General features: G+C 37.2%; 1 protein-coding gene across 1 annotated transcript in view; it reads right to left on the reverse strand.

Annotated features, from left to right (window-relative positions):
- Window positions 1-26,148, reverse strand: part of GLT1D1 (glycosyltransferase 1 domain containing 1) — a gene marked incomplete at both ends in the record, with an annotated part of 53,149 nt that overhangs the window by 24,690 nt on the left and 2,311 nt on the right. Inside the window, 5 exons of the mRNA XM_084272083.1 lie at window positions 8,496-8,552; window positions 9,620-9,656; window positions 12,295-12,346; window positions 17,269-17,374; window positions 20,560-20,708. Coding sequence (XP_084128209.1) covers window positions 8,496-8,552; window positions 9,620-9,656; window positions 12,295-12,346; window positions 17,269-17,374; window positions 20,560-20,708 — 401 coding nt within the window. The remainder of the gene's footprint in view (window positions 1-8,495; window positions 8,553-9,619; window positions 9,657-12,294; window positions 12,347-17,268; window positions 17,375-20,559; window positions 20,709-26,148) is intronic.

A 26,148-nucleotide genomic window follows, 5' to 3' on the forward strand; every position in this document is an offset into this window, starting at 1 on the left:
AACGAGCACATGAAGTGGCAAAAGCAATAATAGGGATTCTGAAAAATTCCTATTATTGTTCCCCTTTTTTTTATTCACACATCAATCCTCAAAACAACTGAGTGGAGAACTTTACCATGCATATCACTTTACAGGAGCTTATTTCCAGAGGCAGTGGATATGCAGGACTTGGAGAGATGTCCTCTGGCCAGTATTCCTGAACACAGGAACCCAGCTTTGACTGACAAGGCAACTATACAAACCTGTGTGTTTCTCAATTTTTCAATCCCTAAGAAGAAAAAAATTGCATCCATAGAACAACACCTGTTTTGAAGATATTGTGAGGTTTAGTTAAACAAAGGCTGTAGGGATTTGAGATCTTGATCTGACACTTTTTGTTATAAATCCACAAAATACCAGCCCTGCTACAGCATAATTAACTAGAAGTTCAATTATTGCAAAGCATTTGTTTTAAGCTTACTGCTAAGAAACACAAATGTAAAATAATTTGGGGATAAATCTCAACATGGGAGTTTTTAACATTCAAAATCTCTCTTGCAAATACACAGCAACAACCCTTAAAAAATAATTTCAAGTCTGTATTAGGAAACGAAGCTCTGATGTATGATAATGCAGTTGCCATTGACTCTGTGATAGCACAATTAATTCAGAACATAATTCTGGAGAAGGGTCACTATGTGATGAATTCGGGTAAAATGTTTTTATGATAAAACAACATAATTCAAAATTGCTGAATGAACATGCATAACAACAACATAATTTAATAAACACTAGAGAGGTTGAAACATTCTTATTTGATTTACTGAATGAATCAGTTTGCTGTCCTTCAGTTCTATTTATTGAGGTCATGGCAAGGATGGATGACATGCATTATCTAGCACTTGGCAGTTGAAGAAGGATCGAATGCCCACCCATGGTCTGCTCTCCCCTCAAGCCCAGGACCAGCATCAAGATGAGCTCAGCTTCAAACCTCAGTTCCATGGTGGGTGAGAAGGAATGGAGTGGCCATTCACAACATGCTCAAGCGCTACTGCTTTTAAAATTAAAATCCAGTTCAGGGCCTTTTAAATGCTCCCTGTCACAAGGTTCATTATTGAGCTGTTTCATTTCACTTAAACAGCTTGAGTTGTCAAGAGTGACTGCAGCAGACATGGTAAGTAATATTTTACTGGTTATTGGACCAAGAAATAATTTGTAATTTATGATACACAAACATTTGGATTGGAAAAGCCATTCTTCTGGTGCAATGGGCCATTAATAGTGTTTGTTTTTAAGACATGCAGCAGTGATTTCAATTCATGACAAACTCACACAAAACAAATTACTAGAAAGTGTCAGCAAAAAAAAAATCAGATTGAATTTTAACTATCCATATGGCACAATTCCTCATTTAAAATTACAAACTCCCACCTATTGATGTTCAGCTCTGTTCAGGCTGTTTTGGAATATACTTAAAGTTAGTGCTGAAACCTCAGACTGGAGTGAGAAACCAGGTCTTCCTGTTCTCACAAACAGACTACAGAATTACTGCACCCCTGATGTGATTAGTACACTAATCAACATTGCTAACTATGCTTCAAAAAACTGCTGCTTCTTAATCTCTTAACACAGTCTTTTAATTTTATTAGATAAGGCTTGGAAGTGCTGTGACAAGAAGCCCTCCCAGCCAGACTCTGTGCAGTCCTGGCTGCCATCGTGCTCCTTGCTCAAAAACTTTAACCCAAAAGACAAAAGGAAACAGGCCCTATGGAGAGCAATTGTACTTTGAAACTGGGATTTTTGCCATTCAGTTCCTGTGGCATTTAAAGGTACTTTTCCAAGAACCTTATCAATAACAGTCTAATTATTTCGCTAGTGAAATTACCTAAAATTATAATTATTAATGAAAATAGCCCACTTATTTGACCTTTATTATTTTGAAAAGACATTCACAAGCTTAAACTCTGCCTTCAGACTATCCTCTTAACGCAGCTTTACAAAGCTCTACTTGTCTATCCTGAATTTTTATGCACTTTACTCTGAAATAAGAGATAGTTGGTACGTTGGGCTACAGACCGCGTCCTACTTGACATTTCTAAACCTGCCATGGAAGGGCTAGTCAAAAAAGGATTTGGCTCTGCCATTCAATTTTGTGAAGCAGGAGTTGTAGATGTATTTTATTGTACGCTGTAAATCTTAGTCATCTCCTAATTCATTTTTACAGGCAGACTTTCCTCACTCGATGCACTCAGAAGCATAGAAGGGCATTCCTGAGAAGATTGCATTACCAGCACATCACTGCCGCTGCTCAGCGCTGGGAGTTTACTCATTCCCTGTCTACTTAAGCTCAAACTTCAGCAGCACTTGTGGATTTTGTTAGCTTTCTGCTTATTCACTGAAAAATGGGTAAATTCACAGAGCTAGATGATGTCTGCATCAGTTTTTCCCCACCTGTTGCTTTCTCAAGCCTTGCTAGCATCCCTGCTGTGGCAAAAAAAATACTCCAAAAAGGTAGCCAATCATTTTAGCATGCTTTGTCCTCATAAGAATGCTGGAAAAGGGAAGATATTAAGAGAATAACTGCAATAGCTGCCTTTACCAGCTAGAACTGTCAGCTGGGTAAAGGCTGGTATTTGAAAGAAGACATTTTTTCTTTTTCTTTCAGCTTAAACAAGAGTTTCAGTAGGTGGATTTCTGCTATCATTCTGCCTTCCCCAGATAGGCTCCTCACTCTGTAATAAGATACTACTGCCTTGTGTGATTCAGTCCTGAAATGGAAATACGTCAGTATGGCACAATCAACTGATGTGCTCTTCTGATACACTGACTGTGCCACTGTCTTGTTTGAATGATGTGTAAACACCCAAACAACTAAAAAATGCTCATGCCTGTCTCGCCCCATTTCTGTTAGTGTTACAAGAGCAAAGATTTGAAACTGAACACTGTGCTTCATTATCTCCTAGCTCATGCATCTTGCTGTTTGCAAAGGAAATCCAAAATTAAAAGCAGACTGACTGTTCTCCAGCCATTATTCAGAATCACTATATAGAAAATGCAAGCCTTGCCACTGTAATCAGTGTCTCCTCCAGTGTCAAACATAATTGTTTAATGTTGGTAAGAGATGCTCCTTTAAACATGTGCTGTCAGTGTTTGTCTGTGGCTGTAGTCTGATTTGTTATGTTGGCTTTATCTATAAAAACCAGCTGCACATTGGCCACAGCTTAGCAGGTCACCTGCTTAGCAAGATGTGAGAGGTGAAAACAAGAACAGTGATTGACAGGATTATAAAAACTCATTCTTCTCATCAGCTTGACTGTATGCTGCCCTGATCTGCCACCCAGGACTACGGGGATGGTAACAAATGAACTGCAGGTGAGTTGAAATCAGACAGGCACAGACTGACATTGAACTCCCACAGTCAGGCAGCTCCTCCTCCATGATGGAGCAGAGATGGTGTGCTGCTCCAAATTGAAACACAGCAATGTAGCACTGGCACTTCAGATTTCAGAGTGGAATTGCACGATCAAAAGCGTATCCAACTGCTGTGCCAGTGTATTTGTGGATGGTATTGGAACCTGGCACAAGGTATATTGGCTAACAGATGAAGTGTGGTTAATACTCAATATTCACATGCTCCTGCTGGTTGTGATTCTGAGTCATGGAGTGGCTTAGAGACAGTTACTCAACTCTAGATTTATCCAGCTAGACTGACCCATTCTTGCTTGCCATGAAGCAATGGCACTGGGGTTAGCTTTTGGTAAACTGTATTGAGGTCTTCAGTTGCAGAACAGAAATAGAGAATGGAGTGTTTGAAAAGTGGAAAGCATTTTCATAATGCAACACTGGAAGTAAGCAGGTTATTATTTAAGATTTCATTGGTTCCTAGTTTGTTCCTTATCTGAAACTGTCTGTCACATCAACTATTTTATGACATATTATGAGAAGTTTATACTGTGCCCTTCATAAAAATCTGTGCTTAGGTGACAGGATGGCAAAACATGAACACAGACAGCCAACACAAAAGCTTGTGTTTCATTTCTGAAGCATTAGTAAGGGCATTGTTTTTCTGAGAAAGGAAAGTGAGTAGAAGTGTTATCTCAACAGATTTTGAAAGAGCAGATTCATTTAACTCTAATCCTATGAGGTACTATCAGGCAAAAAAAAATGTAGTAATCACAGATGTACAGTAAAAAGTAAGTATAATACAGCAAATCTTTAATCTTACTGAAAAGCTACATGCCTCTAAGTGAACGAGTAATACCAAGAATTAGTTTGCTGAGAGGTAAAGAAGCAGTTTGAGAACATCTTAAGTGAGAAATTTTCTCACCACTTTCTCAAACAGAGATAATAAAAATATTTCCTTATTTAAAACTCTTTACTATGCTCTTTGTAGCACTCTTTGCAGTGTTTTTGAACTCTCTAGAGAAAAGTATAAAAAAGGACAATGTGATTTTTCATTCCAGGTTATTGTTTTGGACCTGAACCAAAAACCTCCCAAAGCCAAAGTTCTTAAAATGTGTTAATTCCTTTACAGCTTAAAATCCAATTTGTACTAGAGGGTAAGTGTATTTCATCAAGTATATCATTGGAGTTATAGGTTATAATTTAGGATAAAAAGACTGCCCAGTAATATAAGAAACCAGTCTGCAGTCAAAACATTTCTCATTAATATTAGGTCAAGGATGAGCAAAGATTTTAAGACTAATTCTCTAACTCCTGATTTTCAGCTCACTGATGTGTTCTATGGACCCTTAGAGAACAATACCAAGTCCATGTTATTTGGGCTTAGTCATCCATCTTTGGTGTTGTTCAGAAACAAGATGGTGAAGGTGAATAACCTTGCTCAGTTTCCTCTCTGTTCCCTTTGAACCACAGCAGGTCTTTTCCCTCTCTTGAGAATTGTTCATCCATCTGAAAGTATTAACTCAACTCCTAAAAAAGGAAATCCATAGGTTTATTGCTGAGATTCCAGTGTCTCTGACTCTAAAGTTTATTTAATTGAAGTCACTGATGACGTATAACTTGGACAATTATTAGCCCAATTAGATCTTATTTCAGCAACATACTTAACTACCTGCAGATCTCAAAGATTTATTGAACTTTTATGAAGTTGAGCTTTTATTTTACAAAGCTTTTTGTTCCTTAGAAATTACAGGAAAGTGGAGTTAATAACTATGGCAGCATTCATCCTGCTCTTCACATTCAATAGGGAATAACTGCTGGAGCTGCTGATACGTATGTGAAGACAATAGCAGTTAAATGAACCTGTTAGCTTCCAGGGGCAGGCTACTAATCCAGAAAAGTTACACTGCAAAATTCTCTGGCAATCCTTTTTTACCATTTCTCATTACTTCTAACAGATCAGACAACAAAGAAGGCTTTATGCTTTCAGATCTGTTGGGGAAGACAGTTTACTGCTGCTATCATATCATTATTTCCATGGTCAGCTATGTATCTGTACAAACTTTTACTATTTAATTTTTCTTCTGTGGATCTTTTCTTCCAGCATAGCTTTAGGAAAATATAATGACTCTGTAAAACCCTGTCTGTAGCATGACAGGTTATGTAAACTTCACAAGCTCTGAAAATAGATGTGCTATGAAGCAGAAATTATCTGAGAGTAGAAAAATCAAACTACTGACGTTTATTGCATATTTGATTTGATAGTGCAATAAGCATCTGATCCTATGATTCTCTGCCACCTTCCAGGAAACCAGTTTTTAATCTTATCTGCTAGGTGGAAAAGCTCTTTCTCAGTTCATTAGCCTGTGGTAGTTATCTATGTCTTCTAATCACGTGTTTTCTAAGTGTTTATTAGGGTTTGCATCTCACAAGCTTCAGCCACATTCCACTAAAAACAAAAGGAGTCTTTCAACAGGGCATGTTGACATCAAGCCTGCCTGTGATCTTAAGTAGCTATGCTCCATCCTTGAGCTAAGCTGTTAGAGAAGATCAGTCTCAGTTTTCACATTTACCTAGACTGTCTTGTCACTTCCTGTCAATCAATTTTCAGCAAAAGCCTGAACTTTCATTGTCTCTCTCAAGTCTAAAGGCAGCCATCTAAAACTCCTAACACAATTGATGATGCTGTATATAGATTCCTGTATTACAAGGCAACAGAAAGACACTGGTGACCTCCAGACTGACACAGGCTGTAGTACTTCCCTAAATAGTCTGAGTTACTAAATATACTGAAGAGATTGTATTCTTGTTCAAATCTGCACTTGGTTGAGCTCTTTGGTTTGGCGACTGTTGTTTACAGTCTCTCAGCCACATGAGACAGGCGCTGTGAAGCTGACTGCAAACCAGAATGTAAATTAACTTTAAAAGCTCTTTTTTTATAGATAAATGTTTTAACAGCCAGCCACTGAAAATACTGCAGCTAGGAGCTAGCACACTAACACCACACAAGCATCACCTCTGCAACGCTCGAGTCTGCGACTGAGGCTATGAAAATAATACTAACACTGTGATTTTTGTACTGAGACTGTATTACACCCATCATAACAATCAATAAAAACCTTTCCCAGCATTGCTTCAGTTTGTATTAGATGGTTGCTACTTATATTAACAACCCAGACTATCAAATGAAATGTGCAAAGAACTGGGATTCCTTAGCTTTCGGTTTAGTAGCATCCACATTCAGGGGCTGGGGGGAAATGTCCCTCAATCAGATGTATTCAATGTGTTCTGCCACTCAAATCTACCATTAAATTATTTTTAAAGTCATTACACTGATTTGAAGAGACTTATTTACGTACTGCTGTTGTATTTAACATGTCAGATGTTCAGGTTTTACTATGAGTTTAAAAAAAATCAGTACAAAGAATATTCATAAGAAGTCTGTGCTGTTCAAAAAAGTCTTGGAATATTCTGAAGAGCCTACTTCATTTTAACAGCTGATCACCAAGGATGTTTAACACTGATGCCTCAAATGTATTGTAATTTTCAGTACAGGGCATGTGCTATTTCTTTACATTCAGTCCTGGGAATCCTGAAGTTGACAATGTTCCAGGATACCTCATAAGATACAGGAAGAGTTATCTGGAGAGGTATTTCCCCAAAATGTCATTCCATGCCTTTAGAGGTGGTATGGAACTTCATGAAAAAAGTCTTTTTTTAAAAAAAGGATCATAAATGCCATGAGGTGAATGAGATTGGACAGCTTTATCTGCATAAAACCTAGGGATCTTTTCAAGTGCACTTCATTGTACAAGCCTACACTATCAAAATCACATTATTCTGAGCAAAACTGCCTTCTATTTTTGATAGTTTTCTACTGATTGCTCCAAGTTTAGTAGAATTCTAAACCCTCTGAAACTGCAAATCCCTGGAAAAGCAATTCAGTAAGAACTCCTAATTAGTCTGTGGTAAGAGCAAAGGTATAGCCAAAAAAAAAAAATGCCTCCCTGTGCAATATTAAAAGAAGCAGAAATTCTGAGCTGCCACAAGAGATGGAAATAGAGACAAGACTGATAAGGGAAATGAGATGAAACAGTCATTAAAAACAATACTGAATAATCTTATGCCAGGTTTCAAGTTATTATTTAACAGGCACAGATGTTAAAGCTGCATTTCAGTTTGCTTTTCCTGTACATTATGAATTATTTTGTGCTTTTGCATTAGTACACATTAGGCAAAGAACTGTCTCTAATATATTAGATGAAATGTGTTCTATGGGGAGCTTCCCCCTTCTCAATCTGCTGATTGCTCTTTTAATCATAAAATGGTCAGACATGAGATCCAATCAACACTAAGGCTCTGCTAGCAAGTGACAAATCATTTCACTTCAGAACATGATTAATCTTAGTAGTGCTGTGCTTGTGTTCTATGATTTACTGAGAAAAAAATAACCTCACAATGCTCAATTTAAAATTGGACACAGGTTTTGAATAATGGCACACATTTCCTGATGTGATAAAGCAATTGACTAGTGGGGATTCATTTGTAACAGGGGGAGCAGCTGTACTGTCAGACATCAGATTGATGAATATAATATTGAAATATTTTACCACAGTAAAATGCCTGCAAATTCTTCTTTTGGGGAAAGGCTGATCTAGGCAGGATCAGCTGACTCTGAATTAGGTCATCTACCTTACATGACATTGCACTGGGGAAGAGAGAGACAGGTTCTAGATCAAGACCAAATAATATCACCCTGTATTTCCCTTCCTCACCACTTCTTCACCCTACCTGCTCTTCAGCAAAAATCCTCCACAGTTTCCATCAGGGAGCTGCAAAGCACAGCATGCTCAGGTATTGCTGCTTCTCTCTAACAGCTTCTGAGGGACCCACATGGCAGGACCATTTTATCTTTATTCTGCACACACCAGAAACCTGAAGGTATTCAGGGTAGTTTACTAACCAGACTAATCCCATCAATATTCTGCCTGAATCAAATATTAAATGTTTTTAAATTTATCATACCCTTAATTCTATTAATAACTTAACCTTCACAGTCTAATAAACCCAGAATAAACCCAGTACAGAAGAAAAAAAAAAAAAAAGAGTTTTACCTGCATTTTGTAGAAATCTATACCAGTCAAATGTTTCACTGGGTGTAGTCTTAATTCCTGTGTTGGAAAAAAGACAAAAAAACACATCAGATTGGTCCCTGGATGACTGAACTGTGGTTCTTTAAATGCTGCCCCAAGAAAACAACATTTCCACCAAGCACATCGAATTCCATATGCAGCTCTTCCCATCTCAAGCTTTTTTCTTCCCAACTATGCCGACTTGTCTTTCTGTAGCCATCAGACAAAGTCAAATGAAAATTCTGCACAATTGCACAGTGTGTGAACTTCTTTAGCAAACCCAGGAATTAAGCCTTAATTACAGCAGGCTAAATATTATTATTCCAAACAGATCAGGGTCACTTGAGACCCCTAACATTAGGCAAAGTAAGCAAACTAAATTTACATAAAATTAAATATTAATCTACACTGAATATTTACTTGTTTTGCCTTAAAGATTATTTTAATAATTAAATTATTTTATTTATTTATTTATCTCTTAGTTAACTATTACCTCACAAGGGTAAATAGACCTCACAATGAATTTTTTTAAAACAGCAGTTTTTAAAATAACTTCATTTTCTTTGAAGGTGCAATATACAAAATAGAATGAGTTTTGGAATCTGTAGACAGATTAGATGGATAAAAACAGGAGCTATATCTTCAGAAACTGCATCTTAATTTGAGTGTTCCCTAGACTACTTAAGTAATATACTTTAAATTCAATTACTTCTTGGGATACTTCTATTCTGGGAGCATAAAGCATTTAAAGGAATTTAGAGTTTCAGAGAATAATCATCCAGCATCAAAACTTCCATAGGCTTTGGAGAACGCTCAGTGTTACCTGCAGATGTTACCTTGCAGATTCTAACTGCAAGGCATTGATTGGGGAAAACTCTTTTTAAGAGCACCAAAGGAGTTGAAAACTCAGGCTAAGAGACTGAAATACCACCTCAATTAACATCACTGGCAAAAAGCTCCACTTCAGTGGAGCCAGGACTTCAAAACCCCACACCCATTTCAGCAAAATATTTCTGGGTCAAAGAAAGCAGTTCTATAGACATACAGTTACTAAAGACATGACTCAAATACATTGAATGCTGTAGTCAATATTTTAAAACTCTCACCTTGAGTTTGGACATGTATTTTCTTCCTAGCATCTGGCTATAAAGAGAAGAAAAGTAACTTTCAAAATTCACTATCAGGATCTGTTCAATCTTCCAAAAAACTCAACCAGTATAATGAAGTGCACATCAGCATGATTTTCTTGTGACTATTAAAAAGATGCATTTAAATAACACCAAAAGCCAATAGTCAGCAGTTTAAATTACATTTACTCTGAACATTTACAGTATCAATTAATCAATTTTTCAATTAGCACAATTAACAAGTTTTATCCCTGTAACCTTTCTGTGAATCAGCAGCAGTTCTAATTATATTAGATCTTCCAATCCAACAATGGAGATGGTCTTACAAGCTGGAGACCAACTTCAGAGTTTAAATTTGCTGGACAACTGAGATATCTGAAATTCAGTGCTAAGAAATAGATGCAGCAAAACAGAAGGTGAAAAAAGGGGCAGAGGGCAGCTGAAGCCTGGCCTTGTCTCCATAGCTGACATAGCACCAGTTCTGCTCAGACTCTGGTGGGTGAAGATAGGCTTTTAGTTCCCTAAACCAACTATGTGTTAAAAATAAGCTTAAGTTAAGCATCTGGTTTCATGCTTATGGTGAGTAAATATAATCCTGCCAGGGCTTGGATCATCAAGAACCAAACAGCAGGAATAGTGTGTAACACGGTGTAAAGATGTATTCATTCTTTACAGATCAATTTCCTGTTATGTTCTTTAATTTAAATGGGCTTGAGGAGAATGGAAAAATGAAATTGAATGCTCATAAAACTGGCTTAGGTAATTCTTATACACCAGTTTTACACTTCTGAAATAAAACACTGACCATAAGCACAGGATCTTTTATAGCATTTCAAACTCCCTAGGAATACAGATCATTGCAAATGCTGTGTACTTCAGAATTAAAGACTATTTATCCTATGTAATAGAAAAGAACTTGCTGGTAGATACAGCCCTCGAGCACAGTCCAATTGCATACATGTTGATAATATAAATTCTTAATCAACTATCTACCTAATAAAGCACACATTAGAGGAATAATGCAGCTCACATTAGGGTGAATTAATAGGTAAAAAGTGTTAATATTCTATGACCTAGGTATGGAAAGATGTATTCATATTCTTCCCTGGTTGAAGAAATCAAACCCCAGCATTTGAGGGTCAGCAGGTGATGTTTCAGTTTAGGACTTGACAGACTTGCCTCCAATTCCCTGCCTACCAGAGACCTTCTCCAAAATAGTGAGTCTCACAAGCCTGGAGCACAAAGGTGTTTAGGTAAAAATCAACCAGTCAAGGTTAAGTACTTAAAAACATTTGATGTTCTGATGCCAAAAGGATTTAAAAGTTCAAGTTTGAGTCTCCTTACTCTGTTACTTTTGTCTTCTTGCAGACCTATGACAGAAGCTGTGCCCTCTCTTATTTAGCTATCACAAAGCTCATTGTAGTATCTATTAAAAGCAAGTTACATTTGCAATATAAATATAAGCTCCTGTATCTGCTCATGTATCCTTTTAACTCAATTTTTTTTTTTTAAATCAATGAATGCCAAAACAAAATACTTGAATTTTGTGTTTTTTCTTTGCTACAAGCTCCACCTCTAAATGATACTTTTTTAGACATGGGTGTAGCACATATTGATACTAATTAGAACTGAAGAGACACCAAGCAGTTAGTGTCTACCTCTTGTTAACACTTTAGCTGATGTTTACAAGATAAGGTGAGTGGAGAAGAAGAGGGTGATCCTGCCTTGGTTCTTCTATCCCAGTACATTGCCCCTTACTATCCACCAAATAGTTCTCCACTGGCAGTCTGCTACCAACTCAGCCACATAAGGGTGAAAATGTTCACCCAGTCTATTTTCAAACATGAGCATCAGACACTAAAAATAATTGCACTGAATGTCTGAGGTAGACTTGCAGCACAGCAACTGCAATGGCACCTCCTGAATGAAAAGACAGAACCAACCACTATTACTGCTGATTCTTTGCTACCCAAATAACCTCCTTAAAATACACTGCCAAATGTATTTAACCACTATACTACTGGATGAAAATAATATTATTCTGTATTTTTCCTTGTATTAGTCAGCACAGTGTGTTTCAGTTTATTTTCAGGAGGAGAGATGAGTTGTAAGAAAGTTAAGTACTATTTCTGTGCTACATATCTCTCAAAACCTGGTCAACAGGACCGTATATCAAATAATTCTGGGCTTAGCACAACTTCAATTTTAGCTCTGCAGTTCACCTTAAGAAGTTCATTCTATTTCCGGTGTTGACAAAACAAGTATTTTTGAATTATTCTCCCAAATGCTTTATTGTAAGCAAAGCTGTTTAGTGGAATTTTGGCAATGTAAAGTTTATTAAATGATGGAAAAAGAAACAATGTATGCACATGGCATCAGGAGCCAGTTGATAACAGCAGCAATGATTAGTTTTAAATGTTACAGAGAAGCACTTCTTAAACTGCTGTATACTCTTCCCAAATACTAAACAGCTTTTAAATGCCAGATCTATTTGACCTGTCAAAGTGCATAAGTATGAAATGCTTTCTCTGAGAGGAAAAACAGGAATAGAGAATATGAAGATTATTGCAATTCTCTAGCATTATTTAGAAAACATTTTAAGGGAATGCAGAGTTGATAATACTATAAGCATCACCATCATCATGTAAACGTACCCATTCTGCTGCTGCCAGTTCCTTCATTTTCATTGTGAAAGCCACTACAAACCTGGTTAAATGGACAAAGAATAGTTGGGATCATCTGCTTAAAGTGTTTAAACATAAAACCAGAAAAGTACTTCAGAAAAAAAATCTGTATAAGAACAAAGAACAAGGCTTATAAAAATTCTCATAAAGACAGAAGGTAGGTTTTCTATTTGTTTTACCCAAAAATACTGGTGAAACAAATGGTATCTCTTCAGGCTTTACAACTAGAGCTCTTGGGAAGTTAGAGGATTTCTTCAAGTAAGAGAAATCCCAAATAACGGGAACATCCCCCAGTTTATCTAGGTTAGCATACACAGCTGCAGCAGTGAGGATTTCCTGGTTGTATACAAGCACAAGTTGCAAGAGCCTCCTACACAACCAGGAGCTGAGGTAGGGAGCGATCTTAAGCCCAACTCATTTCATACTATTGGTACTTGACAATACCCAGTCTCACTATCTGCAACTCACTGCAACGGAGTTTAATTCAAATAGGCAGATGGATTTTTTTAAAACTTTTCCCCAATTAAATAGATTAAAAAGGAAGAACAATGATCCAGTGACTGGTCTTCAACTGTGCAATCTCACAGACTTGGGAGCCTTAGCTCGGTAGCTCTTAATGTCAGGTGTCTGCAGTGGAGATGAAATTTGCAGTGCTGAGTTGGACACTTCCTATTCCTTTACAGGGAAAAATGGGGTGCCCAGAAATGAGACTGAACACAGTCATCATGTCAGGCAACGAGGCCATTACACCAGCCAGACATAATACTGATAGAAGAGCATTTTGACTGCTCTCTGGTTAAGACACTTCTTTGTTATGAGAAGGGCATTTAAAGCAAACAAAAGTGTACTTGAATAACTTAATGGTTAGGGTTTTCATCTGGGAGGGAGAAGAGAATTCTATTCCCAAGCTTACTTCCACTTTATGGCTGTTTATAACGGCTCATCTGGACTTGTACTTAGGTGCCTTTGGGAGATGTATATAGTACACTATCATAACACTAGAGTTATTTCAGAGACCATTTAAAAGCAACATTCATCTGACCAGTTCTCATTTTTGGGCATCTCATTACAGAGAGACATCAGCCACACAAGGCTGCTTTCTAAACATACTATATCAGTTATTCTTCCTGGGAGGTTGGTGTAATACCAAGAAGTCATGAGAGATATTTTTATAGAGTTAGGAGTTAAAGAATCCCTTTTCAGAAGACATCTTAAGAACATGCTGGGCTTTACTGTAGCTTTTAAGTAGTGATGAAATATAAACACATGCTTTCACTGTTCTTAAATGTTACTTCAGTGTTACCTAGATGCACAGATGGGACCACTTCTGAAGAACTATCAGTCAGAATCACAAAAATCACAGAAGGGTAGGGGTTGGAAGGGACCTCTGGAGATCATGAAAATGTTTGAACACCTTCCTCATATGAGACACGATGTGTCTGCTCAGCAAAATTCCTTTTTTAAGGTGCTCTTACAGATGTTGAATATAAAACTGAAGTTATTTCATATTACACTTTTCATTCAATGTTTCTTTTTCATAGAATTAATGCAATGTTTCTGTCATGAGCCCTATGACATCTCACTGGTTAGAGGTGAATCAAATTGCTAAGTCACAACCAGAACAGTGCTTTTCCATTGGAGATGTTATGTCATAATTTGAGGACATGAAATCATAATCATTCATTAGAATCACATAAATGCTGAAATACAGCTCCTACATCCATTTGTTGAAACCAACCTTATCCTCATACATTTGTTTTGTAGTATCTGCTTCATGGTACTACAGAGAATTTCCTGTATACAGCTTGACAGCTTTAAGGTTATTAAAGCCTTTGCAAATGCCTGTTTTGTCAAGTTGCACATGCTCCCCTACCAGTTTTTGCAATTATACTTTCAATACATCACATTAACAAGCAGAAAAAAAACTGTTGCTCCTAAGTCTAAAAAATATTGTCCAACACAAAAAACCACCCTAGAGAAGTCCAACCACCATTTAGAGGAATTTGATTAACAGTGAAACACTCATTATAAAGCCAGACAGTGTTCAATACTTAGTTTTATGGAACGTGGTGGTATATTGTACTGGACAAGCAATCTACAATTCATGGTACTTTCTACTTAGAACCCTGCAATCAATAAAGAAAAAAAATAATCAATGTTTCTTTTAATAACTATGCAATGAATAATACTAGTGGTAATACTAGAGAAGAGATCCATTCAGAATAACCTCTAGAAAACTGAATTACTTTTCCTGCAGCAGAGAAAATATTATGAACTGCATAAAGATGAAACATCATAGAACGTCCAAGCTACTAAACTATACTTCAAGTTCCTAACTTAATTATCATTAAAAAAATTTCATTGAAGCACAGCCTTTGCATGAGCAGTGTGAGCTGTATTTGTGACAAGTCACATTTTAAACACAGAACTGCATCAAATGGACACACCCAGGGGTTCTGGTTTTATATACTTTTTATTTTGTGCAGCGCTTAAATTTAACTGACACATGAGATATATTTCTTTCTCTTCCTCCAGACCTGTTTAAATAATAACTGCTGGTTATTTGATAACAAAAGTAAGTGAGTATATAAATTCTGTCTTGAATGAGGCCTTAAGTTACTTTTCAACTACTAGTCACTAAGACATGCCCTAATGATTTTTCAATGAGTGTGATTAAGTGTTGTCTTTAAAATCTGTTTATCTACCACATTTTATAGTGTACCATAGACAGAACAGTATATCTTCACCAGTGTTAAGTTAGCTAATAATAGCTGAAACGTACAGTGGTATTAGCAAAGACAAAACTAAGAGGTATAAGCCTGCTGCAGATGCTGCCTGTATTTCCTCACTGCTAACCTGGACCAAAATGCATACTGCCATAGCTGAACCACTGTAGTTATCTGGTTCAGCTAGAAGGCTGTGATGAACAGAGATAATATCCTGAGCAAGCTCTGCTCAACAAGATATTTAAGCTCTTCTAAAGTATGCCAGCAGTCCCACTGGATTTGATTCGATGCTCTAGATGCTTCCATTTTATCGCACCTGCTGTGCTCAGGAAGCACTTACACAGAGCTAGATTCTGGAGTGATGACTCAACTGCTCAAGTCACCACTCACATTATAGCTCCATGAGGCTGAGTGCCACGCTGTAGCAGCTTACTGCCACCTAAAAGACATCCTTCTTGAATCCTTCCACAAGCTGGCTTTTCTTATTAAAGGGTAGAAAACTAACCTGGGGGGGGAAGCCAATTTTACACCATTTAGTGAGTTAAAACCTGCTTAGAAAGCAGTCCAACCCTGGCACAAGGAATGGTGGGTCACACAGCCACAAGTAAGAGAAAGGAGGAGAGGAAGAATGGGAGCAGTAGAGCCTGCTGCTCTGGCTGCACATGAGGTGACCACCTTAGCCTCTGTCTTGGTAAGACTTAGGGTAGCTGTTAAATTCATTTCATTCATTGGAAGATTTACATCCACAAAATGTTTCTGGCTTTAGCCCTTTTCTCTGATTTCTGATAAATTCTTTAACTACATTTGATGTCACTGGAACTTTTCTGGACTTTAAAACATCCTGGAAACACTCCTTTACCAATTCACCTAAAACCTGAAACTATTTAATTAAAGACTGTTTTTCAGTCTTTGCTTCTCTGTTCATGTATCTAGAGAAAGGATCACACTAGCAGGAAAAAAAAGAACAAAAGCTCTTTACATTTGAGTCACCTGCTTTCCAGTCAAGAACTCTGTCAGCAAGTTAAATGTCAGGCCTCCAAGACAGGTTTGACTCTGGGATGCAACAGGACAAATGCCAGCATTTATAGTTGTCACTTCACCTAAGTCAAACTGTTGAGCACTTTGCTCTGCTTGTACAGGTAGCACTTCATGCATGAAATGTGTTAGTTAATACAAAATAGTTCATATGTCTGAACACATGAAACATAAACCAGTTTACTAAGAAACAGGTTTTAAAAGAAACAACTTGAAGAACATTTAGCACTTCTGGCACAGCACCTTGGCAAACGGGGTACAACCTTGTTTAGGCTGATAATATTTCTACAGTATATAGTACCCCACCACTAACAAAGATTTGCTATTTAAAGCACCAGACCTCCACTACTAACTCATCATTAACTGCCTCCACTACTACAGATTCACTATGTAAATACTACATAGGTATGGCCAGGATAGTTGCATACAAACGAGAAGTGTGTGGGTATTGTTGGAGATATTTAGATGTGTGTTTGGGTACCTAAACCTCTGCAAATAAAAAGAATCTAAAATAATTTTGATAAGAAAATAAAACTTGATTGCATAAAACTGTATCCATTACAAACACATCAAAATACACCACAGATAAGTTGCTAAAGTCTACAGTTACACCAACCATTACAGACTGTCTTCACAGTGTCTACCACAGGCTAGTCTACAAAGCAATATGCTGCCAAATCCCAGGTTAAGTATCCTTGCTATTCTTCTTCTCATTTCTCTTACCCACCTTAGGATTTTATATCCTCATCACACTCATAGCTCTATTCTTCTAGAAAACAGTTACAATTCAGCAGACAAAGCCCAGGATTAGTTAGCAAGGGCAAAGATTTCATTAGCTTTTAATGGGATTTGAGTCTTTCTCAAAATTGACAGCCCAAGAGACCAAGTTCAGCACTACCTCTGCCAGCTCTCACATAGACAAATAGGATGAAACAATTGTAACAGAGGAAATATAAAATTAATAGAATGCATAGAGATATTATTTTATGAAGAAATGGTCTACTTTCATCACTGAATTATAAGGTAGTATGTAGAGATCATAAGGATTTCAAGTAGTCTCTCCTTTGTCTGCTGGCCTAAGCATCTCCCAGTGACTCCAAGCATTTATGGAACAGTTTCTTAAGAGTCCTGCCATTAAAAAAAGTGCCATTTTCTGTCATAAACCTTCCACACATGCTTTTACCTGGCTTCTCCTAGTACTGCTCCCATTACCCGACGTTTCTCTTCACATTTGATATCTTCATTGACATCTGTCCCACCAAAGATAATTCCAAAAGGAATTCTGCTACCTGCAAAGCAATGACTATGATGAGAAGTTGACCAACGTTTCAAGGTAATCACTGTACTACAGGATTATCAGTATAAGCAAAAGCCTTTGAAAAAGAAACCTGGAGAAACTTGAATTTCTATGGCTCTGGCACTGAAAAAAACCTGTAATAACGAAGCACTTTCACAGCATGTCACACTGTTGTGTAGCTATGAGATTTTCTTTGCCTTTTACATGCTTAGTAAAACAATAAGCTGGTTTCTACACTTGGCAGCCCACCAAACAGCATATATATTTTAAGTGTTATTCACATTTTAATAAGATGCAGTATTGCAAAGATTTGTCCCAGGTATCTAGCCAGAGACACTCATTCCCTGCCCCCTCGAGCATTCCAATTTTGTAATTTGGGTGACCATCCTGCAATCTGGTTACTGCCTTTTTAATTGTGGGGTTTTTTTTAAAATATTGACTTCTGAAGCCAATTTCAGTGCTATTAAAAATATAGATGGAGCCACACCAGCAAATTAAGTAAGGCATTATGTATGAACCTGCAACAAACCCAATGTTTCACCTCAAAAGATGGATCTGTGTCTATAGACAGCTGCTCCAAGACCTTCTGTGATTACCCAAGTTACAGAAGTTCTTTTAGGATGTCTAAGAGCAGAAGAAGGCATGTTGGCTGAGGAAGGCATGTTGGCTGTGGGACAAACTGCAGAACACCTTATCAACATTCAAATTTTACAGTATCAACAAAAGCATACGTATCCTAGTGGTGATGCTCTCTGGCAGAAGCCTGGTTTTGACACACAGCATCAGAATAAATTCATATCTGTGTAAGGGCAAAGCTGCCAAAACACAGCAGGGTGGCACTTCTGTACTAACAGCAGCTGGGACTTACATGGATGGACAAGGCCAAAGACTACTTAGATGAAAATAAAAAAGCCAATAGTAGTGTCAGAGTCCTTTCTAATAGTGTTTCTTTCCTTGGAGCAAGGTTATTTTTAGTAACTGACAAGTTACCAGTTATGTTCTCTCCTTAAACTAATCAAGATAGCAGACAATAATGTTTACTGTTGATTGCTTCAGCACTGAAAACAATTAAGAGGTCAGTTTTACACAACATTAAACTAACAAATAACAGACTCATAGTAGCTAATTACTACATGCTTAACATAGTTTAAAATTCAAAATGGGACTGCAGCTTGCAAAAGAAACAGTCTCCAGTAGGACAGCCTACAAAACCTCTCATCATGGTGATACATTTTGAGGATTTTTTATTACAATCATCTAGGTTGGAAAAGATGTCCAAGATCATCCAGTCCAACCATCCCCCTACCACCTACATTACTACCTAAACCATGTCTCTAAGTACCCCATCCAATCTTCCCTTCAACAGCCCGAGGGATGGCGACTCCACCACTTTCCTGGGCCCAACCACTCTTTCTGAGAATAAATTTATCCTCATTTCTAACCAGCACCTCCCCTGGCCCAACCTGCAGCCATTCCCTCTCATCCTATCACTACTTATCTACAAGAAGAGGCTGACCTCCCCCAGCTCACCACAACCTCCTGAAGAGAACTAATGTGCACTACCAAAGCACCCCAGCACTGATTTTCAAGAGACTGACTTTCTGCAATACAATATAAAATACACACTGCCTTTCTAATAAACAAAAAAGTAAATAATAATGTTGCCATCTATTAGATGTGTTTAGCATACACCCTCAATCACATAAACAAAGTTTCCAGGATGAGGCACAAAAGACTGGTAACATGGTAGTAATGGTATGACTGTAATCACTACACTTCTTTAAGGTATATCTTAATATAGGGTATGGAGAGATTAAATGTTACAAGCATCATGAGTGTCCTCTGCATCACTTTTTTCTCTTCAAGACATTTACAATAACTTTCACAGTTTGAACAGGATCATCCCAGCAATCACACTGCTCACTGCCTTGCTTTTCACAGATTTCTGTTTTATTTGTCTTTCAGTTATTGCAGATACTTTTTGGAACAGTGTAACTCTGACTTACTTAAATTACTCAGCTTTTTGTAAATCATTTAAGCATCAGGCTCTGTAGGTCACTTGGGATTTTAAAAAGCTAATAGCAATAGGATTTGGGCAATGCTATCCAAGTCAAAATTGCAATAAAATTTTACAGTAAACGTTTAAAATTCAACCTTATTTTTTTGTTCTTTATGAAAAAAAAAGGCAAAACAGAAAAGACAGTTCTAAATCGTTCCATAAGCATTCTCCAAAGCAATTCTAGGGCTTGTCACTAAATCAAGCAACTCTACATTCCAGGAAGAGAAGTCGTATATATATGTTAGCAGAAATCATCTTACAGAATTATTTTTTCATATTTATTGTAGGATCCCTACTGAAATCAGAGCTCCACTGTAACAAAAGATACCCAGGCATGCTTGACACAATAATTCAGGCTTTCTGAAAACCCACCTGCACAAATTGTGGGGGTACTTCTGAAGCCTGAAAACCAGCACAACACAACTCATGAGAGATCGGATGAAAGTATCAAATTATGTACCTTTGTCCAAGTGAATAGACTTGTAGGATATCAGTGTGATCTCCAAACTGGAAACACACTTGCAATTTCAGTAGGTGACAGTGTCTGTAATTTTGGAAGCCAGTGCTTCTACTGTATCATTAATGGCAGGCTAAAATTTTGTTCTACATGGCTAGATACAATAGAAAATTTTATTATTTGTGTGATAACATCCTGTCTCCCACAGTTTAGCTGGCACGAACGACAGCTCAAAGTTATTTCACGTCCAAAAAAACCCTGACTCATTTTTGAGCAGAAAAATCAAATTAGCCTCTCTGCTTTCTTGTGTTTGACCTCAGCTATACTTAGCCAAGCCATTGTCCTCTGAAAGAACACATTTGCTGAAAGGATCTTAATGTTAATATAATGCTCTTATCTTAATGTAGTTAAAGTACTTAATTATGAAATGCACTGTGTGCTCTGAAAGGACATTTATTTAGTTCTCTCCTCTCTGGATCAGATCTCCCACAGAGAAAGATTTTTCAGCATTTCTGAACATTTGTTGAAAGTGGATAAACAGAATAACTACACTGCATGTGGGTTTATACATTTACAGCCATTTATAACTGTTTGTATTAATTTTCTTCTCTTTCAGTACCTTTTTAAGAGGCGTTTTTATTGAAAAATAAAAGAGCATTACCTTGCAGAAGTCTGCCTCCTTTATAAAGATGAATTGCCAGGGCTGCATCAAACTTGTCTGTGGAGATTAGAGTTGCTATTTCAGTTGGACTTTGATACATGAAAGCATCTTTAAGAACACAGGTATGACCTGCAGCATGTAGATGATTCCTTCATTATCAGAACAGGAGAAAAAAAGGAAAAAAAAAAGATACTATTAATTTTGTAGGCAAACCATTATATTAAATAAGCTTAATCAAACTGTTTTGCTTAATAATTTTATGCTCCAACATTCACCCTTATGCCTACTTCATTCATGCAACCATAGAGCTATTTACAAGGAAAAAGCATTTGTTAACCTTCACTACTGGGAAGCCACAGGCACATTTCCAATAACCTGTGTTCATTTTAAGGGCTGACCCCACAATGTATCAGCATCACCTATGGAAATCAGCAGAAGTGAAGTATCACCAGTATCTTTCCTGATTGAGCCTCAGCTTAATTACGCTGAAAAGACACCTTTTGAACTGAGCATTAGATGTTGGTCTTAAAGATTCTCAGATCCTTCTTCTGGAGAAAGGCCATCAGGAAAACAAAACACAAATAGATGCTTAAATGCTATTAAAAATACAGAATATGCAAAAAAAAGAATAATATTTAACTAAAACTGGAGAGTTGAGATTGTATTCCCTTGCTGTTCAAATGTGGGGTTAATGGACTCTTGCCTTAGTTTACCCATTCACAGAACAGGCACAGGATAATTGGAGTACAAGGAAAAAACTACATAAAAGTAATTACACAAATACTTAGTCTTTTTTTTAAAATCTCAATTGCTAAGACAAAAAAAATCCACAATCCCCCCTCACTCTAGTGTCAGCTCACCCATTTATCTTTTTATACAGTCATTCCTCATATTAAAACACTGATTAAAAGACTCCCAAAGTCCAGGAACTGATTGATTACAGGAAGCTTTACTACAGGCATTTATGTGAGCTTTGTTTTAGCCTTTTCTTTTATACTCCAGGCTCATAATTCCTCCCACGGAGAGCAGGATCAGCTACCAATGTTTCCCATGACTTCAGCCAAATGCATACAGGAGAAAGTCCATGTCTTGACAGAAATTAGCATACCATATCTGCTGATGTGTAGTGTTTACCTTTTCAATTCTATAAAAAGACCACAGGAATGTTTTCTGCTTATTGCATACTGTTCCAGCTGATTTATTTCTCAGAGTGTATTAATTGTTCTGGCATTAAAATCCTGCTAGCTCAATAACTTCTTGGATAATGCCAGCTCTTTCCTTTCCTCATCATTTCATATCCTCCCAAGGAATGTAATTTTCTGTCCTGCAGAAGTTAGTCATTACTGCAGAAATTGGTGCTAAAAATGTTGTAAAATGTCTTGAGGCCTTGGAAGGAATGTATTAGCACTATATCAGAGAGAGCTCCATTGGCACAACATATGGCGCTGTATTTCTTCTAAAAAAGAAACTCATTTTACTTTTAACTTCTTTTGAAACAAGACCAATAAATTCTAATAAGCTCTAATAAATAATAACAATACAGCCAGATTGTAAGCTCCTTATTTACACCGTTGAGCAATTATTTACATCAGTTGTCCCATGAACTTGCACCAAGTACCTGCTTGCCTTCTGAAAGACACTCTCAATTTCTATCTAAATAATGATGCCCAATTCTCACAGCTGTGGAAAAAATCTCTGGGGCAAATACTTGGGATGCTTGTGCACGCATTCCCTCATTTCACAGGTGCTCATTAAATAGTCTAAAAGAATTTTTTCCCCATCAGTATCCCAATTACCGTAAATCACTATAATGCACAAGCAATATGCTTGCATATTACAATTAATTTGAAAATAAGTCTCTCAGGATATCAGGAATCAAGAAACAACTAGGAATTTCAAGCTAGAGCAACTTTTTCTTTTTCTTTGTAAATATACTAGGAAGGAATACAGTTCCTTTACTCCACAGTCTCCAAACCTCACAGCTGAATGACAGCTGTTGCTGCAGTAAATAGAGGGGGACTCCCTCAAGTGTTCCACAGGCTCATAAAATGTGGATTACCTCTATTACTTCATTTTTTTTCCCTACACATAATGACTCAGGAGCATGTAAAAAATTAGCATAGAGCTTAAGAAGGAAAAATTGTCAAATTATTCCCCGAATAATTTGAATTCCCAGATGTAAAGAGGCCTTAATCGCATAAACATACCGCTGAGTTCAATATGATTAGTCACAGGCTTCAGATTATGCATATATGGAAATGTATGTGCGTAGAAGTAGAGTTATGGGGTAGTATTTAAGCACTGCAATTTACAGTGTTATTTTCATATTTTCTAAATTACTTTCCATCTTTAAAGGCAAAGAGAAGCAGACTATGATTTTCACACATATGCTGTTATCAAGGAACATGATAAGGGGGTGCTGCAAAGCAACTGCAGGAGATTTTTCTCTGAAGGCTGATCTGTCTATGAAGTCACAGATGTCCCTGAATCAAGCCAAGAAAGAAGAGATACATTACCCATATCTTTTCTCCTCCTGGCAACTGTGTATTCACATTATTCTGCCATTTCATAAACAAACAAACAAACAAATACTTTCTGAATGAAAAATAAAAATGAACACATCTCCTGTTGTCTGTGACTCTGAGACAACACTGAAAAATGCACAATCTCAAGGGTACATTTTCTCTCTATCACAGTTTTCTGTCATAGATAAACTTCCAAGTGTCTTAACTACCAGTGATTGTTGCTTGGATCCAGAACTTGCCTTGCTCTGCTGTATCTTTCTACCAGAACTGTCATGGAAGCCAACGCTACAAAACTTGGGAAGAATATTTCTCAAGTGGAGCTCAGCTGTCACATTCCAGACTTGGGGGGTTTTACTAGGAAGTAACCAAACAGGGAAAGCCTCAGGTGTTGAGTGAGTTTGAAAGATCGTTTCCTAGAGTACATTATTTAAGTCACTACTTATACCGTGATATTTATACTCAGATGAGTATTGGACAAAATATTTTCCCCCCTCACTATTTTAGTACTCATGGAATTCATCTTTTTTGTTCTATTTTTTACAGCCCTTGGAAATCATGAAGCTTACAAGACACTTTAAAATGTCTGATCTGGACCTACACTGCATGCAGAGGGATGCTGCTAAAAGATACAACCCTTTTCTGACACATTTTCACTTCATTAAAGTTTTCTAAAGAAACTAAAGCAACTATGAAATACCATGTGATATTTTATAATGTTCCACTTTTTTATTTACTACATTATTGATCACTACTTCTCACTTATCCTGGCTCACAGTGTTCCCTCCTTCACCCTGAATCAGCAGTTCACAGGTCTTCATACACAGAAACAGTGTTACAGTTCCAAACAAAGCATGGCTGAAGGTAAAATACAAGCCCTTCTAAGGTGCTGTAATTTTCAAACTTGCTTTATTTTCCACTGTTCCTCTGAAAAACATGCATGTTAGGATTTTCCACTGATATTTCAATTTCAATGGAATTACTTGCAGACAAAGAATGTTTGATTTCTAAAAGGTACCTGGTAGGTAGACACACAGACACTTTTTAAACAGCACCAAATAGGCTTCAACCAAAACTATTAATTATGTCTTTCCCTAGGCTCTCTATTCCATAAAGCTATGCATCAACTATTGTTAAATCTGCACAGCACAACTCAAAGCTTATTATGGGAGCAGCATCACTGCCGCTGCCTTCTCTGGAACTTGTCCAGAGCTCAATACTTGCAATTCCCACTCAATACTTGCAATTCCCACTGAAGTTGATGGAATTACAAGTGTTGAAACCCTGCTTCATCTTTCCTGTTTTCTTTTCAAAATTAATTTTTTCATACTTGTTAAAGCATTCGTTTAATTTCTCTCCCAAACTTCTTTAAACATCACAAACAGTTGCATTAGCTTGAATGAAGTATAAATAAAACCCACTGTAAGAACAGAAATCCAAAATGTGAGCAAAAACAGGGAGAGAATCCTTCTGTCCCTATGTTCTGAAGTCAGTCACTGTCCTTTGGAAGGGCAAATTTAACTCTGCAGAGTCTAATCCTGCCTTATAAATAGGTCTGGCCACACAAAACATTTTGGGATGCCGCATACATCAGATGCAGGCCATGTAAACAACTGCACCTCCATTCCAAAGGTGGAAGGTGAACGGCTGCCTTGCAGCTGTCCTGCTCTGGGAATGGCCAGGCAAACAGCAGCAGGAATCTACCAGCACCTGTACAAACCCACACAGGTCGGTCACAAACCTCTCCAAGACAAGAAGAGGATCTGGTGCACGAGTGCTCTTCTGTGTGATTCTGATGGCAGCAGGTAGGGCAAAGCTAAACAGAAGAGAAGTCGGGGCTCAGACTGACTCCCATAAATGTCTGAGCTGAAAAATAATTGTAAAGAGGGGTGATAAACATTATTGAATTGGTAGATTTAATTCTCTTGCAGTTGATTGCTTAGGGATTTACAGAATGGCTATTTCAACTGCCCCATTTCAAATGAGGACTGAAACAATATCCTCCTTTCCGAAAAAATACTTACATATTGACAAAATACTTCACCTAAATCTTTCTAATTAACCAATTAACTCGATATTGCTATTCCTCCTTACTAGCAAGAAATAACAGATGAATGGAACGTTTCAAGGGGCAGAGAAGATTAATTTGTTTTCTTTCCTAACACCCTCTTTGATTTCATTTCTAAGGCTGAAGGATGGCAGCCTAGCCAAAGACTTTTGCTTAGTGTTTTATTCTCTACTCATTGTTCATATTTTTTTAAGGTGATTAAAGATCACCAACACGAATAAAGCCCACAGCATGTTCATTATATCACTGGTTTAACAAGCTGATTTCTAGCCAAATTACATTCTTGTATCCTTGTCACCAGTTACTTTAAACTCAGGAAATGAGTATCTTATTTAGCAAAGGATGAGGCAGTTATAGGAACAGCTGTAATATCATAAATATAGCATACCCGGTGATGTTAAGCCATAAAATTAACCTATGCTGGCAAGTGGCCAAGCTTGAGACAACTTCATCATTTCATTTATCCTTAGCCAAGAGTTACCATGGTTCAGTATATATATGTAAAAAAAAAACAACTGAGCAAACAATAAGTAAGCATAAACACATATACAACTGAAGCCAAATATTAATTGGTATATGTATTTTCTATGTATTAACACATATGTTACAAAGGTTACCACAGGCATTTAACCTCAGCTATGGCAGACCAGTGCAAAAAGTGACATGCCCAAGGCTGTGGCCACACACATAAATTTTTATTATTATTTTTTTAATTGGCATATTCTTAAGAAAACCAGTACTAGGTGGAAGTAGCTGCACAGGATGGTTTTAGTGATAGCTGTCACTTGACTAGCCTTTTAGTTAGGAAGATGGATTTCATTTCTAGTTAATACTCTTTACTTCTTTTTCCTGATCAGGCTTTCTCCCCACTCCCCCATACAGGCTCATTTATACTATTACTATAAAGAACATTAATGGCAGATAGGAAGATAGCAACTAAACATGGCATAAGTTACTGACCCTCAAACGATATTTCTGTTAGAATCCTTTATCCACCTT

The sequence above is a fragment of the Gallinula chloropus genome (assembly GCF_964237585.1).
Source record: "Gallinula chloropus genome assembly, chromosome: 17".
NCBI classification, from domain to species: Eukaryota; Metazoa; Chordata; class Aves; order Gruiformes; family Rallidae; genus Gallinula; species Gallinula chloropus.